Source organism: Pantherophis guttatus, chromosome 2 (genome assembly GCF_059756535.1).
Source record: "Pantherophis guttatus breed Tessera chromosome 2, ASM5975653v1, whole genome shotgun sequence".
NCBI lineage: Eukaryota > Metazoa > Chordata > Lepidosauria > Squamata > Colubridae > Pantherophis > Pantherophis guttatus.
In genome coordinates, this window is record NC_142064.1 from 266,090,680 (window position 1) to 266,107,533 (window position 16,854).

Genomic DNA, 16,854 nt, shown 5'->3' on the forward strand with positions numbered 1-16,854 from the left:
CTCTTACAATTTGCCTCATTTAGTAACCATTCAAGATTATGATGGTACCAAAAAAAAAAAAAAAAAAGCTTTGCAAACAGTCATTGTATTTAAACCATTCAGTTATCCCAAAATCATGTGTTAGCCATTAGCATGCTTCCCAACCAGCAAAGCAAAGTTCATGGAGAAGGCAGAAATAAAATCACTAGCAGTCAGGTGAGATCTCACTTAATGTCCACAGTGATTCATTTAACGTCCATAGGCAAAGTGAGGTCAAAAGCCTGTTGCAATCAAGTGTTTTTTCACTTAGCAGTCATGAGACTTAGCAACAGAATTGCCAGTCATAATTGTCAGTAAGTGAGGACTCCCCATGTTCATTTATCACAATCCTGCAGGCTTCTTCCTGCAGTTGATAGGGATGAGGTCAATGTGCAGTAGGGCGTCTCTCTTGCATTGCTTTCCTATTAAGCAGCTACTGTCAAACCTGCCCCAGTTAGATCCCTAAGGGAAGAAAGACCCTTGACTCTTAGAGTTCAAAGAACTCTGGATTAAAAGCGTCCCAAAGGGCAATTAAGTGCTGTTTTCCAATCATCACCCTCTTTAATTCTGACTCGGTAATATCCTTCTTATACTCCAGTTTGATAAAAATATTCTCTTTTGCCAGGTATGCTAGCACAGGGTTTTTTTTTCTCCAAGATGGCGCTGCCAACAGCTGCCTTGGTGAAATGCTCTCTTAGTGGTTTCTTTATTTTTTATTATTGTCTGTGATTCTCTACAATTTTCATACTCACGAGACCATCTGCTAAGAATTAAGCAATGTTTTTTTAAGGAGCAGCTTTCTGTAACCTCACCCCCCCCTTTACAAACTTGGAGGAGATTCTAACACAGGAAGAAGCAAATTCCCCAGAGCTATGGGGAAGCTGAGCACATTGTAAGCCGCCCTGAGTCTTCGGAGAAGGGCGGCATATAAATCAAATTTAATAATAATAATAATAATAATAATATGGATCACCAACAGCAAACACGCCGACGCCAACGAGGTAAAAGAGTGGGAATTTTGAATAGACTAAGGAATAAAAAGGGGGAATAAAAAAATCCCGCTCCCTTCAATCTTTCTGACTACGTTCACTTGCTAATAAGATGGATGAAAAACTCCTTTTAAACAGCTGCAATTCTGATTTTTACAATGCAGCAGCCCTATACTTTATTGACACCTGGCTAAATGAGGAAATTGATGATAACAGCATGCATATACCAGGGTTTCAGATACTAAGAGCAGACAGAATTGCAGAATCATCAGGTAAAAAGAAGGGAGGAGGCTTATGTATTTATATCAAGAACAGCTGGTCTCAGGATATAACTATAATACATAAATTCTGTGATGAAAACTTAAGAGTCTTTACTGTAAACCATTTTATTCTCCATGAGAGTTTTCCTCATTTCTTCTAATTGCTGTGTATATTACTCCACAGCATTCTCCGTAATGCTGTGTAAACAAGGCATTCCGAATTCTAGCTGACCAGATTATGGAGGCTGAAGCCAAATACCCAGATTCAGTGGCCATTATACTAGGTCCATGATGGCGAATCTATGGCACATGTGCCACAGGTGGCACACACAGCCCTCTCTGTGGCACACAAGCGTTGCCCCAGCTCAGCTCCACCGCGTATGTCCACGCGCCTCCCGCTGGCCAGCTGATTTTTGGGTCTCTGCTGTGCATGCGCAGGGGTGGGGTGCGTGCAGGAGATGTGCGCATGTGGACAGGGGTCGCATGGGGGTCATGCATCTATGTGTGGGTGGGCAGGACACGTGCGGAGGGGTTGTACACGCATTGCATTATGGGTTATAAGTGCAGGAAGGCCTACTAGGCCCAAAACGGATGCAGGGGGTTGCGGTGCAGCCCCCACGTGGCCTGTTTTTGCTCCCAGGAGGCTGCAGGGAGACCTACTAGGCCCAAAACGGTGCGGGGGGAGCGTGAGGGAGTTGCATGTGCATGCAGGGGGAGCGCGGGGGGAACGTGCATGCATGCGCAGGGGGTGGGGTGCGTTGGGTGGGTCACGCATGCATTGTGGCCTTGAAACAAAATGGGTGATAAACAAATCTTATAAACAAATATGAGACAAAGCACCAATATTCGGAGTCACATCTTTTCCAATAATGCTACCAGATATTACATGGATTCCATCAATGTCATTAGGAAAAATATGGTGAATGACTGCTGCCTAGAGCTTTGTGTATGAGACATCTTACAAGAAAAAAAACCTAAAGTTTATGGGAGACTAGAGATTTGAAAAGATTACCTCACTACTTTTTCTTCTGGTAAATGTGTTTTGTGGGAGATCATTTAATACTTTTGTTTATTAAAATGAAATTGAAAAAAACAAATACATCACAAGACCAAATCATATGGGTTGGAGAACCCTTAAAATTTTTGTATGTCCACAAATGAAATCAGATATCCATGTATTCAAATACTTTCTTTGGAAAAGGTCATATACTTGAAATAGAATTTTGATGGATCAGTTTTAATCTCAGGTCTGTTGATCTCAAATTAAATTATTATTTTAAGGGTTATTTCAAGTTTTCTTTCTCACTCCTCTTTCCCAGCACTGTGTAATCTTTTTTTGCAAGTCATTGGCAGGCTCATTCCTTCCTCTTCTGAAGATTAGCTGTAAGGTCCATGAAGGAGAATGACAAGGTTGATAGGGGAATTTGAAACCAAATCTTGGGAACAGCAGTTGAAAAAAGTCTTGAGAAAGGGCACAGATGAGAGATAGGATAGAACTTTTTGAACATCCGATGAAATGCCATACAAAATCTATTCTCTATCATTAAGACACAGCCATTATGAAAACTGTATGTCTGTTATGGATCCACCCCTGGATTCCTCTCCAGTTGTGAGATGAGGAAGGTGAATTTGAATCTGGAGAGGAAAGCATGGAGCTAAGTATTGATCAGGATCGAGGTTCAGAAAATACTAGCCTGATAGAGCAGCCTCAGATGGGTTGAATGGACTAACCACAGGCTGAGGCTAAGGGGGGTGAGCCACAGCTTCAGCAAATTGGCCTGGAAGGCTCCAGATGAGGACTGTGAGAAGCTGCCATCCGTTAGCAGCAAGGAGGAGGTGGAATCCACATCTCCTCCTGATCCAAGGACACATAGAGCAGAGAGGAGGCAGGCACAATGCTAGATTACTCATGAGGAGGCAACCTCACCTGTCATGAATTACCTGAGGAGTGTTGCTGGAGCAACATATCCAGTTCTGCCTTGTGTGCTTGTGCCTTGTATGCTGGCTTGTTTGACTCCCTGACTGCTTTCCTGGACCTATTGGGTATGGTTATCCAGTGACTCTTGCTGTACTGAGCTTGGAACCCAGACCTGTACAACAGGAATGCTTTCCAAGGACCAGTTTGAGAGGTTTGAGTAAGCACATGTAAAACTCTTGCCATGTGTGTGGTGTGTGGGGAGCAGGACAGCACAATGTCCATGAAGCCTGCAGGATTCAAGTTCAATTTAATTTGATTTTTTTAAAAAAAAAATCCCGCATATTCTAATGTGGATTTCTAGGAAAATAGATTTCAGTGTAGTTCTGAATGATTTCTGCAACAGAGGATCAGTAGTCTTGAACAGGATAGTGTGGAGGTAAATGCTTAAATTTACTACCTTCAGTAGTGAGAAGTAGGAATAGGTTTGTTTATGTGTGTATACGTGCAAGAGCTGGAATAAAAATCAACAGTACATGTAATTCCTGGTCCCATGGACTGCTCTATCTCTTTCTGGTCCCATGGACTGCTCTATCTCTTCCTACTTGTGTGCCCTTCTGAGGTCGAATATGACTCTTATACTAGCCAGATTTCTAACCATTGATAACAAGTCCTTATATGTATAGCACTGGGATAAAAGATGGGAAAACCCATCTTTTTCAGCAAGCCGGGTTGGCTTAAGAAGAAATTTTTAAATTCTTTTAATTAGTCTGTGATTCTTAACTTTCGGGCCAAAATTTATATATATTTTTAAATGTCTTAATATTTGTATTCTATGTTTTTTATCTTGGCTGTACACCGCCCTGAGTCCTCAGGGAGAAGGGCGGTATATAAATTGGAAATTAAATTAAATTAAATTAAATTAAATAGTTTCGAAGGGAGAAAAATAACTTTTGGCTGAAAGAATATATGTAACTCAGTGTTGAACTGTGGAGTTGTTGATGCTCTCTGAACTTTGTTGTTGATGAGCTGTATGTGTAAGTTCCTGGCTCACCAGTCTTCTCAAGAAAGCAGAACTCTTGAAACAAACGGCATTTCAAAAGGAACGTTTATTGGAAGACAGTGATAGCAGAGAGACTGTAGGTAGAATTTGAATTTTGCACACAGGAGCATTAGTTTAAACCGCTCCTTTCAAAGCCCCTCCCAATGTCCAGTTCAACCTTGAGAGAACTTCAAACTGAGAAGGTGTTAACAGGCAGTTGCCAGGCGCCACGAACTTGCTCATCTAGTGGTGAGACAAAACAGATGGCCCAAGGCATATTCTTTCCCCCCTTCCAACATCCCAAAGGTACATCAAAGCAGAGAAAAAGAACAAAGAAATCCCCATGCAAGCATATACCTCAAATTCTCCCCCATCTCATCAGAATGGCAAGCTTCCGATAGAGATCTATGGGACCTGACAGTATGTAGGCCCAGGATATCTGTCGGACCACCTGCAACCAGCATTGATTTCCCATCGCCCGGTCGTTCCCACAGAGAGGGCCTACTCAGGGTGCTGTCGGCTAGACAATGTCGGCAGGTGTCCCCCAGGGGTAGAGCCTTCTCTGTGGCCGTGCCCACCCTTTGGAATCAACTTCCTGTGGGTCTTCGGCTGGCCCCCGACCTTCGTACCTTCCGCCGTGAGCTTAAGACCTGGCTGTTTAAACGCCTTAACCAGGACTGATGGGGTCTACTGTTTTAAATTGGTTTTTAGTCTGTTTTAGTCTGTTTTAATTTGTATTTATTGGGATTGTTTCGTTTGATGTGAGCCACCCTGAGTCCTTCGGCGAGAGGGCAGCATATAAATCCAATTAATAATAATAATAATAATAATAATAATAATAATAATAATAATAATAATAATAATGTTTAGGGGACATAGTTTGGATTGGACATTTTAGGAGGACAGCCACATTAGTCTAGGGTAGCATAAAAATATCAGGAATTTAGTCACACATTTTGTCCATCTACCACAGGAGTGTCAAACTCGATTTCATTGAAGGCCGCATCACGGTTGTGTTTGACCTGGGGGGTGGGCAGGATGGGTGTGGCCAGAGTGATTGTGGCCAGCTTGACATCACTCATGTCACAGGGCGCCTGTGGTGGCCCAAGCATTCTGCCAGTGATAATGGTCTCCCGAGCTCTCTTTTCAGCTGGGATGGTCTCCTGCAACCCTCTGCCAGTGAAAACAGAGCTTGAGAGGGTTGCACGTGGCCCTCCTGAGCTCTGTTTTCACTGGCAGAGGCACCATGGGTCAGTCCTTTGCTGTTTCCAGGGCGGCCGCCTTGGGCCAGATCAGGGATGGAGTATCCATATCCTGCCTAAATGTACTATTCTACTGTTGTATAGATCTTATTGTAAAGTCCCAAAATGTACTTGAGTCACCAGAGTGCCAAAGAGAGAGACTCAAGAAGAGGCTTGGAAAAATACCAGCTTTAATTTGTACGAAGAAGAGCTGGGTTGACCATACCACTACATAGAGACAAAGAGCATGCAGTGAAAGGCCACACCTTGGGGAAGGTATGGTGTCCTTTTATACCTTCAGAGGCATTAGTTTAGTATCCAATTCTGGCTCCTGGCCCATGCCTTTCATGTAGCCCTACATTGGCTGTGCAGCAAGGAGCAGGAGCAGGGAGGCTGAGTGCTTAGCAACAGAGGGGCTGGGTGCTTAGCAATAGAGGTATTTACCCGGTGTAACCCTGCCAAACTGTGACATATTCCGTTCCAGGCACCGAGGTATACAAAAAAAAAGAGAGCAGGAGTTACATCCCTGATATAAGCCAATGGCAGATGCAATTCTAATTCTTAGCAATGCAATTCTTACAGAAGCAAATCAGCAAGTCAAACCAATTCTGCTGACTCTATTATGTCCTACTAATTCTACCCATTCTACTATTATTATGGCCCTACATACAGGGGTGAAATCCAGCAGGTTCTGACAGGTTCTGGAGAACCTATAGAAATTTTGAGTAGTTCAGAGAACCGGTAGCGGAAATTTTGAGTAGTTCGGAGAATCGGCAAATACCACCTCTGGCTGGCCACAGAGTGGGGTGGGAATGGAGATTTTGCAATATCCTTCCCCTGGGAGTGGGAAGGGAATGGGGATTTTGCAATATCCTTACCCTGGAGTGGGGTGGGAATGGAGTTTTTGCAGTATCCTTCCCCTGCCACGCCCACCAAGCCACGCCCACCACACCACTCCCACCAAGCCATGCCCACAGAAACGGTAGTAAAAAATTTTGGATTTCACCATTGCCTACATATCATTAACACATTTCCCCTTACATTTAAATGAAACTTGAGTAGCTGTAATTTATGTCCATTGTGTCCCGGTTTGCATATTTAATTGAAAACCTATCAGTGGCTGAGATAAAATTCAGAAAGTCAAATTACTGAATTGGTGAGCCAAGGCAAGAAGAAAATAATTTAAAAATCAAAATCAAACATGTTATGAGAAATCTAAAGGAATGCCACTTTCATTACATGCTCGTGCTATTTAAGCTGATTTCAAAACAGAACATACGGAGGACAAAAAAAGAGAAGTGGTTAATCTGTATAGTTTGTTAGCTTTGTTTAGGACTTTCCTTTGCAGGTTCTCTGTACTTTTTTTTTAAAACAAGATAGTTTATTTCTCCTTTTACAACTGGTGGTAAGGTTGAAATAGAGCAAGATCTTCCTTCTTTGCCAGAAGAAATATTCCCTTTTCATCAAAGTTGAACAATTAATAATTATATAGTGTTTTTACTTTTTTTAATTTCAGGTCATTTTTTTTCTTTCTCAGTTTTCCCCGTTTTAGGAAAGCATATACAGTAATTTAAAAAAAAAAATTATTGTCTGGTTACTTATTAATACAGTGAGAGTCATGTTTGTAGACGTCAGCTGCAAACTCTATAGTTGTTGCTGTCCAAAACTTATTAGCATTCAAGTAATCTGAAAAGCTCAAGGTTGAAGTTTCAGAATTTCTGAAAGAGAGAGGTACTGGTAATAATAATAATCAGAATAGAACTGGAAGATACCTTGGAGGTCTTTTAGTTTAATCCCCTTCTCAAACAGGAGACTCTATACCCATGATGGCGAACCTATGGCATGCGTGCCACAGGTGGCACGCGGAGCCGTATCTTTGGACACGCGAGCGTTGCCCTAGCTCAACTCCAGCACACATGCGCCTGCCAGCCAGCTGATTTTCAGGCCTTCCGAGTCCACTGGAAGTCAGGAAATGGGCTGTTTCCTGCCTCCGGAAGGCCTCCAGGGGGGTGGGGAAGGCTGTTTTCACCCTCCCCAGGCTTTCCAGGAGGCCCTTCAGAGGCTGGAAACAACCCATTTCCTGACTATCAGTGGGACCAGAAGGCCCATTTTTCACCCTCCCCAGAAAGATCACGTGCCCACTGTGCCATCGCCTGCCAAAAATGGGGGGGAGCGTGGGGGGGGTCACGTACACATGCACGGGGGGTGGAGCACACTGAATGATGGGTGTGGGCACATGCACGTGTGACATACCCCCACGTTCCCCCTGCATTTGGCATGCAACGGCAAAAGAGTTAGCCGTCACTGCCCTATACCATTTCAGACAGGTGGCTGTCCAGTCTTTTCTTAAAAACCTCCAGAGATGAAGCACCTACAATTGTTTTTCTAAACATATTGCAAGCTAGAGTTTAATATAATTAAGATGAATCAACATTATGTGACAACTTTATTTATGGAACTCACAAGAGTTAAGGCATGATGGCTGTGCCATTGCCTTTCAGACCCAGTGGTTAGAAGTGGGTTTTAGAGAGGAATAGGAATAGGAATAGGAATAGGAATAGGAATAGGAATAGGAATAGGAATAGGAATAGGAATAGGAATAGAAACAGAACAGAACAGAACAGAACAGAACAGAACAGAACAGAATTCTTTATTGACCAAGTGCAATTGGACACACAAGGAATTTGTCTTTGGTGCATATGCTCTCAATGTACATAAAAAGACCAGATACATTCGTCAAGAATCATAAGGTACAACACTTAATGATAGTCATAGGGTACAAATAAGCAATCAAATCATACTAGGAAACAATCAATATAAATCGTAAGGATACAAGCAACCAATTTACAGTCATACAGTCACAAGTGGCAGGAGATTTTTTGTGCCGTTGCTTGGTTACTCTGAGAACATATTGCTAAACTAGATATGTCAGGGATCTAATTCAACAGGGCACTACTTACCTTCTTTCTATAAATATTTAAACAGAGGCTGGATGACCATTTGTTGGTGATGCTCTATGTTGGAGTCTTGCATTTGATAGGAATTTGGACTGAATAATTTCCAAGACCTTTTCCCACTCTTACCTTTCTTTAATTCTGTCAAACATATCCTATGATCTGAATGCACCCTATCTTTTCTACTCTCTTGTTCTATTTTATTTATTTATTTATTTATTTTATTTTGTCAAGTATATATAAGATTACAGAAAAAGTATAAACATGATCGTGAATACATGAAATGAATAAACGTGGGTATGAATACATGAGATGGTTACGAATACATGGGGACATCTAGTGGTAAAAGTGGATAGTAGAAATACAGCAGAGTACCAGATTCTTCAGTTGTTTAGGATAGCACCAAGAACTGTGGTGTAGATGAGCCACTGTAGCTTTATTTTATAGTAATTCTTCCTATTCCTCCATTTATGTGAAGTATTCAGAGCAGTACTTCACAGGCAGAGATTCCAATATATAACCTTTCTCCCTCTGAATAATACGTTGTGGAACAAGGATGTAACTGCTTAAATAATAAATAGTAAGAAACAAGGATGTAAACAATTTAAAAATTATTGGTTATTAATTTTACTTGTTTGCTATTCCTCAAAAGGAGGATAAACTGATACTAAAGCAGGAATGTAGAATAATATTACTTCATAAATAAAATAAATTTATATTTCTGCCTATAAAGACAATACTTGACACATAGTCCTATTACCTATGGTAGACAAAAGCTGTTGTGCTAGGAATACTGAGAAACTGAAGTCTATGGATAATCTGGATAAAATAGTTCAGTATTCAGTATGCCCCAGTATTCAATACTATTTGTTAACAGTCAAAGAAGGAGAGACATTTCTCGGTCACTGGTATTCTGGGTATGATTACTGGTCATAGCACATTCTGGAATAGCAGTAGGCACTCCACTGCAATATTTGCCACAAGACCCAGAGGCACATGTGAATGAAATGCATCTGAGAACCAAGTGGGAAAAGTACTTTCTGAATTTTTCGCCAGCAAAAACATAGATGATTGGGTTAAGACAGCAGTGGCTGAAAGCTACTGTCTCAGTCACTTGTACAGTATAATCCAGAAACCTTAAGGAACTGCAGTTTTTGAAGACATCAAAGTAGTGTAGCACCTGCAGAAAAAGTGAGATGTGATATGGAGTCCAGAAGAGAAAAAATATGATTACCACAAGTGAAATCACTTTCATAGCTTTGTGTTTGCGCTGGTTTTTGCAGGACAGCAACGTTCTGATGATCTGCAGATAGCAGTAGCTCATGATGCACATTGGGAGAAGAAATCCAATGATGTTCATTTCCAAGTAGCTGAAAACAGGCCATATTAGAGTAAGATGTTCTGGATACAATGAAGTACACTTTCTGTCTGATGCTTGGATGAATATAAAATGGGGGCTTGCAAAGAAAACTGCTAAGGCCCATATTGATATACTAGTAAGATATCCATAGGTGACTGTCCTGGATTTCATAATACATGTTGCCCGAACAATAGCCAAGTATCTGTCAATGCTTATGATGGTTATGAAAAACATGCCACCAAAGAAGCCCACAGAATAGAAAGAAGAAACTATTTGGCATGTAAGGGTCCCAAGTGTCCAATCATGTATAATATAAGAAGCCCAAAAAGGAAGAGAAATCACAAAAAGAAGGTCAGAGATGGCCAAATTCAGGAAAAAAATATCAGTGATGCTCTTTTGGTGTCTGGCTTTCAGAATGGTAAGAACCACTAGAAAATTCCCTATCAGCCCAATGGCGAACACCAGGCCATACAATATAGGCAGGAAGACTTTTCCAAACATCTGGATGTCCATTTTATCACATGGAATGGCTTCGTCATCCTCATAGGGAAAAGGAGACATTCCTTCAATATATTCTTCAGTCATGGTGAATATATGCTTAAAATAAAAATATAAATGAGAAACAGACGTGGATATGTATACAGTACTACTAGGAATTCTATATTATAGAACCTTTTTGTAATGTAAGCAAACATTATCAAGTTACTAAGTCAAACTTACCCATATTTTTCGGACTATAAGACACACTGGTGTATAAGAAGCACCAAGATTTCGAAGAGGTAAGCAAGAAAAAAAAGTTTTCGCCCTCCCCAGCCTCCAGGAGCAGTCTGCAGGCCTTCCAAAGGCTCTACGCACCCAGTTTTTTTGAAAAAATGGGATGCGCAGGGAGAGGCTTCGGGAGGCCAAAAATGGCTGTATTCAGTGTATAAGACTGAATTTCCACCCTCTTTTGGGGGGGAGGAGTGCGTCTTATACTCCGAAAAGTACAGTAACTTTACTAGTTAAATTTGTTCTGGGGAGAAATTTGAAGGGACTTATTTCTGAGTAAAACGCAGAGGAAATGAATATGAATATGATGTTTCTTTTTCTTTTTTTATTGGCAGGAACTGTTGATTTAAAAAAAACCACAACCATATTTAGGTATAGCAGATGAGTTCTATTACAGTAGATCATGGGAAACTGCTAATGATTTGGGGTAATTGTGGTTCAGGATTGGGACATAAAAAGAGTTGGGGATCATGAATGACCAGAGGGATCTCAGAGGGATGACTTCTCTTTTAGCTCTTTTTAATAGATTATATTGTGACTGCTCTGTTGGTAGCTTCATAAAACTTTATTGTCTTATGCTATGAAAATAATAGATAATATAATACTGTATTCCAACATTAGAAATATTTAGCCAACCTTGGCTAATCAGTAATTGCCATAAATATGCAATTTTCTGTTTCATCCCCTAACGCTGAAATGGACAATCTGGAAATGGAACTCTGGAAATTGTTAAAATTCTTCAGAGTTAGTCAACAAGCTCAGTGAATGGGGTGATAGGACATATATACCTGGTGTGTCTCCAAATCTTCTGCTTCTTCAGATGAAGTGAAGTGCTAATACCACTTTATAATGCCTTGGTAAGGCCACAATTGGAATACTGCATCCAGTTTTGGTCGTCACGATGTAAAAAAGACGTTGAGACTCTAGAAAGAGTGCAGAGAAGAGCAACAAAGATGATTACGGGACTGGAGGCTAAAATATATGAAGAACAGTTGCTGGGATTGGGTATGTCTGGTTTAATGAAAAGAAGGACTAGGGGAGACATGATAGCAGTGTTCCAATATCTCAGGGGCTGCCACAAAGAAGAGGGAATCAAACTATTCTCCAGAGCACCTGAAGGCAGGAGAAGAAGCAATGGGTGGAAATTAATCAAGGAGAAAAGCAACTTAGAACGAAGGGGAAATTTCCTAGCAGTTAGAACAATTAATCAGTGGAACAACTTGCCTCCAGAAGTTGTGGATGCTCCAACACTGGAAGTTTTAAAGAAAATGTTGGATAACCATTTGTCTGAAGTGGTGTAGGGTTTCCTGCCTAGGCAGAGGGTTGGACTAGAAGACCTCCAAGGTCCCTTCCAACTCTGTTATTCTATTCTATTCTTGAAGCAGCAGGAAATACCTAGACAAGATGTATAAAATCTGAGATGAGGCAAGCTATTTGGTGCTTAAAGCTGAAGGTTTCACAAATCTATCTATCTATTTTATCTATCTATTTTAAATTTATATACCGCCCTTCTCCCTGAGGACTCAGGGCGGTGTACAGCCAGAATTAAAAAACATGAAATACAAATATTAAAAACAATTAAAATATATATAAATTTGGCCCAAAATTAAAAATACAAACCAATTAAAACATTTAAAATTTCTTCTTAAGCCAGCCCGGCTTGCTGGAAAAAGTGGGTTTTAAGGGCACGGCGGAAGGCGCTAAGGTCTTGGATTCTCCTTATCTCTGGGGGCAAATGTTACTGTTCCCTCCCCCTCAAAGTAGAAATACAATATTAATAAATTTTAGAAGATAAATACACAGAGGTAAATGTAACTACTATTTGTTTCACAGATTTACCCATGCACTTTTCTTGGCTACAATATGGATGTGATTAGCCATTGATTGCTTCCAAGAAGTTTTTCTATTTCCCAATTTACCTCATGGCCCTGGGATTCTCGTTTTTTTTCCTATCCAAACACAGACCAGGTTCAACAGCTTAGCTTCTGGATTAAGAGAGGATGCTACTTGCTGAGATCAATCCCATTTGGTGCTTTTTATTGATATCCCCGAATCACCTCTAATCATAGTTGGGATCCTTGGAGTTTCCCATTAGTTGTGTTTGGTTGTGATACAGTTGTGTTACAGTTATTGTTGTTTCCCAACAAGTTGCCTTGGATTCTTTGGGTAGGAAATTTATGAAAAACAAACAAACAATCGTAGAAATAGAAAGCCCCACACTCTAAAGTAATACATACATCTACTCTCTGAGCAGGGTGACTATTACTAAAAGAAAATATCAAAAAGTATGTGGCTTTGCACATAATTTGTCTAGAAAGTAAGCATCTGGGGTGTTTGTACAACCTCTTTCATTTTTTCTTACAGTTCTTTTTCCCACCTGTCTTGTTGGTTTCAACTAGCTGGATAGCTCTGCAGACTAAAGCACTGTAAGTTAACACCAGCTGTCTGCAATTAAAGTAAGTTCGAATCTCGCCAGGCTCAAGGTTGACTCAGCCTTCCATCCTTTCTAAGGTAGGTAAATTGTGGACCTAGTTTGTGGGGGCAATAAGATGACTTTGTATAAAATATACAAAAGTATGAAGGCTATTGCTTAACGCACTGTAAGCTGCCCTGAGTCTCCGGAGAAGGACGGCATATAAATCAAATTACAAAAAAACAACAACAAAAACCTAGAGTGGCAAGTGCTAGAACTGAATTCATGAATTCTTGAGAAAAGTTCTGGTATCTGTTTTCAGGAGAAACACTATGAAAGGTAAAGGAGTGGTTTGTGGTATTAACACTCTTCCTGATTTTGCAACTGGTAAACTGACTTCTGTGTTATTTCAAAATTCAAAACAACAGAAGTGTGCGATCTGGCGGTCAGGGGTCATGACAACTAAAGTCAGAGGTATGCTGACAGTTTCTTAATAAAAGAATTATCCACAACAAAGCAATAGGGAAGTTGGTGAGAAATGTTTTCACTCAAGTTCTTGAAAAATAAGACACCCTGTTTTCCTTGGTGCTGTTCATTTGGAGGGGCAAGAGAGATCAATGCTGCCTCAATTCCTTCCTTAAATGATCCCTTGCTGGCATTTCTTATGCAGGATTAACTTGTAGCTCTTGTGGTACCTGCCTAAATTCTATCACCACTGTGGATGCAATCAGGAATAGATCCTTCCGCAGAGTTTTTCTCCAAGTTATCTCCATGACTGCAATGTGATGCTTTATTAAACATTTTTTAAAAAAACAATGGACCTGCTATTCTTCCAAAATTTAACAAGCCTTCTCTAGTATTAAAGTCCAATTCAGTTCAGGGAAAGCTTGATTCATTGCAGATGATGCCCTTCAGCTTGATTCTTAAAGGTTTGTCTTTAGGATATGACAGATTCCTCTGTTCTTTTGTCTAATGGTTGTAGTTTGACTATCAAGTGAAACACATAAGACATAATGCATCTAATAAACAGCTTGCAGCAGAAGGCATATGACAAGGAAAAGAATGACTAAGAGAAGAAGTTGGGATGGAATGAGATGGGATGGGATTGTCCCTATGCTGAATTTCACAGCAGAGGAGTTTCCATCCTGAAAGCCCCCATTATGTCAATGGAAAGATCTATGTAGAATACTCTGGGTCTTTGAAAGGGCCGTAGCCTTTATCAGATTAACAGAGTTGGAAGGGACCTTGTAGGTCATCTAGTCCAACCCCCTGCCCAAGCAGGAGACAAAGGAGAAATCTTGTGAAGATTTCATTTTCCATAAAATGTAGGCTGATGAAACTTAATATATATATGACATGCTCTACCACTTCCCTGAGTACACCAATTCTGGTTAGATTGACTATATTTATTTACTTATTTATTTATCCAATTTATGTAGTTTTCATTTCACCAAACAAGTGATTCTGGGTAGCATACAACAAAGCTAAACAGTTATCAAATACCATATTTTTTGGAGTATAAGACACACCTTTTCCCCCCCCAAAAAGAGGATGAAAATCTGGGTGCATCTTATACTCTGAATGTAGTCCCGCCCAGCTTCTCAAATGGAGGTTTCAGAGGCTGAAAAAAGCATCAGAAAAGAAGCTTCAGAAAAGAAGCCCCCAAACAGAGCTTCAGAGGCTTTTTTTCTGAAGTTCTGTTTCAGAGGCAGGAAAAGAATTTTTTTCTGAAACAGAGTTTTAGAAGTTTCAGAGGCAGAAAAAAAAGCCGAAAAAAAAGCAAGGCACAGAGCTCACAACCAAGGAACCTGTTGCTAAAATTCACCTCTGAGAGCAGCGGATCGGGGGGGTATTCCGGGAGGCAGATCCACCTGCCAATCAGCTTTTTTCTTATTTTCCTCCCCAAAAACTAAGGTGCGTCTTATACTCCGGTGCATCTTATACTCCGAAAAATATGATAGGTAAAACCAAATAGATAAAACCAAAATCATTATTAATTATTTTAAAAAGTTAAAATTATTTTAAAAGTTAAAAATAAATAGCAAGAGCAAAGAAATAGCAGATGAAAGAATGTAACAGAGTCACCTCATTAGTTCAGCCATTCCTTGGGGGCCCTAGGCATAATGACATTTTCCATGCCTTGACCAAATTACAACACATTCAATATGGGGAGCTGAGATGGGATTTATCCAGGATAATAGGTATATTTAAAGGAAATAGAACTTTATGTTCCTGTTTGCTTCTATATTTGAATATATACATTCTAAATCTGTATAAAAAGCAGATGTGTCAGCAGTCAGATGGTGATTACTGTAGATGAAGAGGGTCAGGGGAAAAATTGCCCAATAATCATAGAGAAGTTTAAGAAGAGAAAATCCACATTTCTCACAGATAGAAGAAGAGTAGAAAGAACAGTAATTCCAGCCTCAGGTTTGGGTCTTCCGAGCAATACGATCATGCTTCACTAAAAGCCACAAAAGAGGAAGCAAACAAGCATGAGAAAATGTGAAGGGAAAGTGTTCTACTTGCTTCTCCCAGATTCTTAACAGATATGAACAAAGCACACACAATACATAGTAAATAGTATGTAGAACATTTATACTTTACCTCTATTTTGTAAAACTAGCGAACAGCAGAAAAAGAAAGATTAGTTCATACTGTTTGTGATATAGTGCACAAACAATTTTGGATTAATGAAATAATATGATTTATTTTCTGGCTACCCCCAAAAATAGTGCTTTAGTAAAAAAAATATCTAAATCTGCTTTTTTTTTCCAGTTTCAAATTGTAAACGTTTCATTGCACTGTACAATGTACAGAAATTAACAGTACACAGAGACTGTATAGGCTGACCATTATACTTTAGTGATACCTTTATATCAAATTTCTATACCGCCCTACTCCCGGAGGACTCAGGGCGGTGAACAGCCAAGATAAAATACAGATAATACAAATATTAAAAGTCCCTTAAAATTGTTAAATATTTTGGCCGAAACACAGATTAAAACACCCAATTTATAAAATCAAACGAATTAAAAATTTAAAAGAGGAGAGTTAGGCCAGGCCTTTGACAAATATTATAATTTAACTTATTGTGCATGCTTTCCAATATGAATCCCTATTTTAAAATTTGGGCAGGAAGTTATATAATACTATCCTTCCGAGGTTGGCAAAATGAAGATCAGGATTGCAGGGGGCAATATGCCGACTCTGTAAACCACTTAGAGAGGACTATAAAGCACTGTGAAGCAGTATTTAAGTCTGCTTTTATTAACAAACTTTAACAAGTATTTTGAAAAGCTGAACATTGTTAACTATCTTAAAACAGACACCTCAGTCTTCTTTTCTAAAAAAGAATATATTGCTATTAAGGATATTGTTCTGTATACCCGCAATGTATATACCTTGCTTCAGCACTGCTTGCTCACTTGCATTCAATTTATAAGCAATTAATTATATGCACATTTGTAGTCAATTAATCAACTAAAGTATGATTCATCTACCATATCTATTGAATAGGATCACAATTGTGGGATGTTGATATTTTAGAGCAGGGGTCTCCAACCTTGGCAACTTTAAGACTTGTGGACTTCAACTCCCAGAGTTCCTCAGCAAAGCAAAGCTGGCTGAGGAACTCCAGGAGTTGAAGTCCACAAGTCTTAAAGTTGCCAAGGTTGGAGACCCCTGTTTTAAAGGACACCTCAGGGGAAAAAGCTGGGAGGAGAAATCCTGATTTTCTTTTTTGAGATATGATATACAGTCTTACCTTAAGTAATTCTGTCTTGCTCCGAAAACATAGACTTTTTGTATCTGGTTTGGATGAGTCTTACATCTGCTTTAGCTTACGGTCAGCATTTATATAAATACTCTATTTCTCAATTGCAAAACTAGCAG

At 39.9% G+C, this 16,854-nt stretch overlaps 1 protein-coding gene across 1 annotated transcript; it reads right to left on the reverse strand.

Moving 5' to 3' along the window:
* Window positions 1–8,098: 8,098 nt before the first annotated feature.
* CX3CR1 (C-X3-C motif chemokine receptor 1) lies at window positions 8,099–11,472 on the reverse strand. The gene is made up of 2 exons (XM_034430915.3): window positions 11,336–11,472; window positions 8,099–10,376 (listed from the first exon to the last, which is right to left on the reverse strand). The coding sequence occupies exon 2, from the start codon at window positions 10,362–10,364 to the stop codon at window positions 9,297–9,299; it is 1,068 nt and encodes a 355-aa protein (XP_034286806.2). The 5' UTR covers window positions 10,365–10,376; window positions 11,336–11,472; the 3' UTR covers window positions 8,099–9,296.
* Window positions 11,473–16,854: the final 5,382 nt, after the last annotated feature.

Excerpts from the sequence above, each read along its gene's own strand:
- CX3CR1 (XM_034430915.3), bottom strand. The coding sequence starts at position 10,364 with ATGACTGAAGAATATATTGAAGGAATGTCTCCTTTTCCCTATGAGGAT.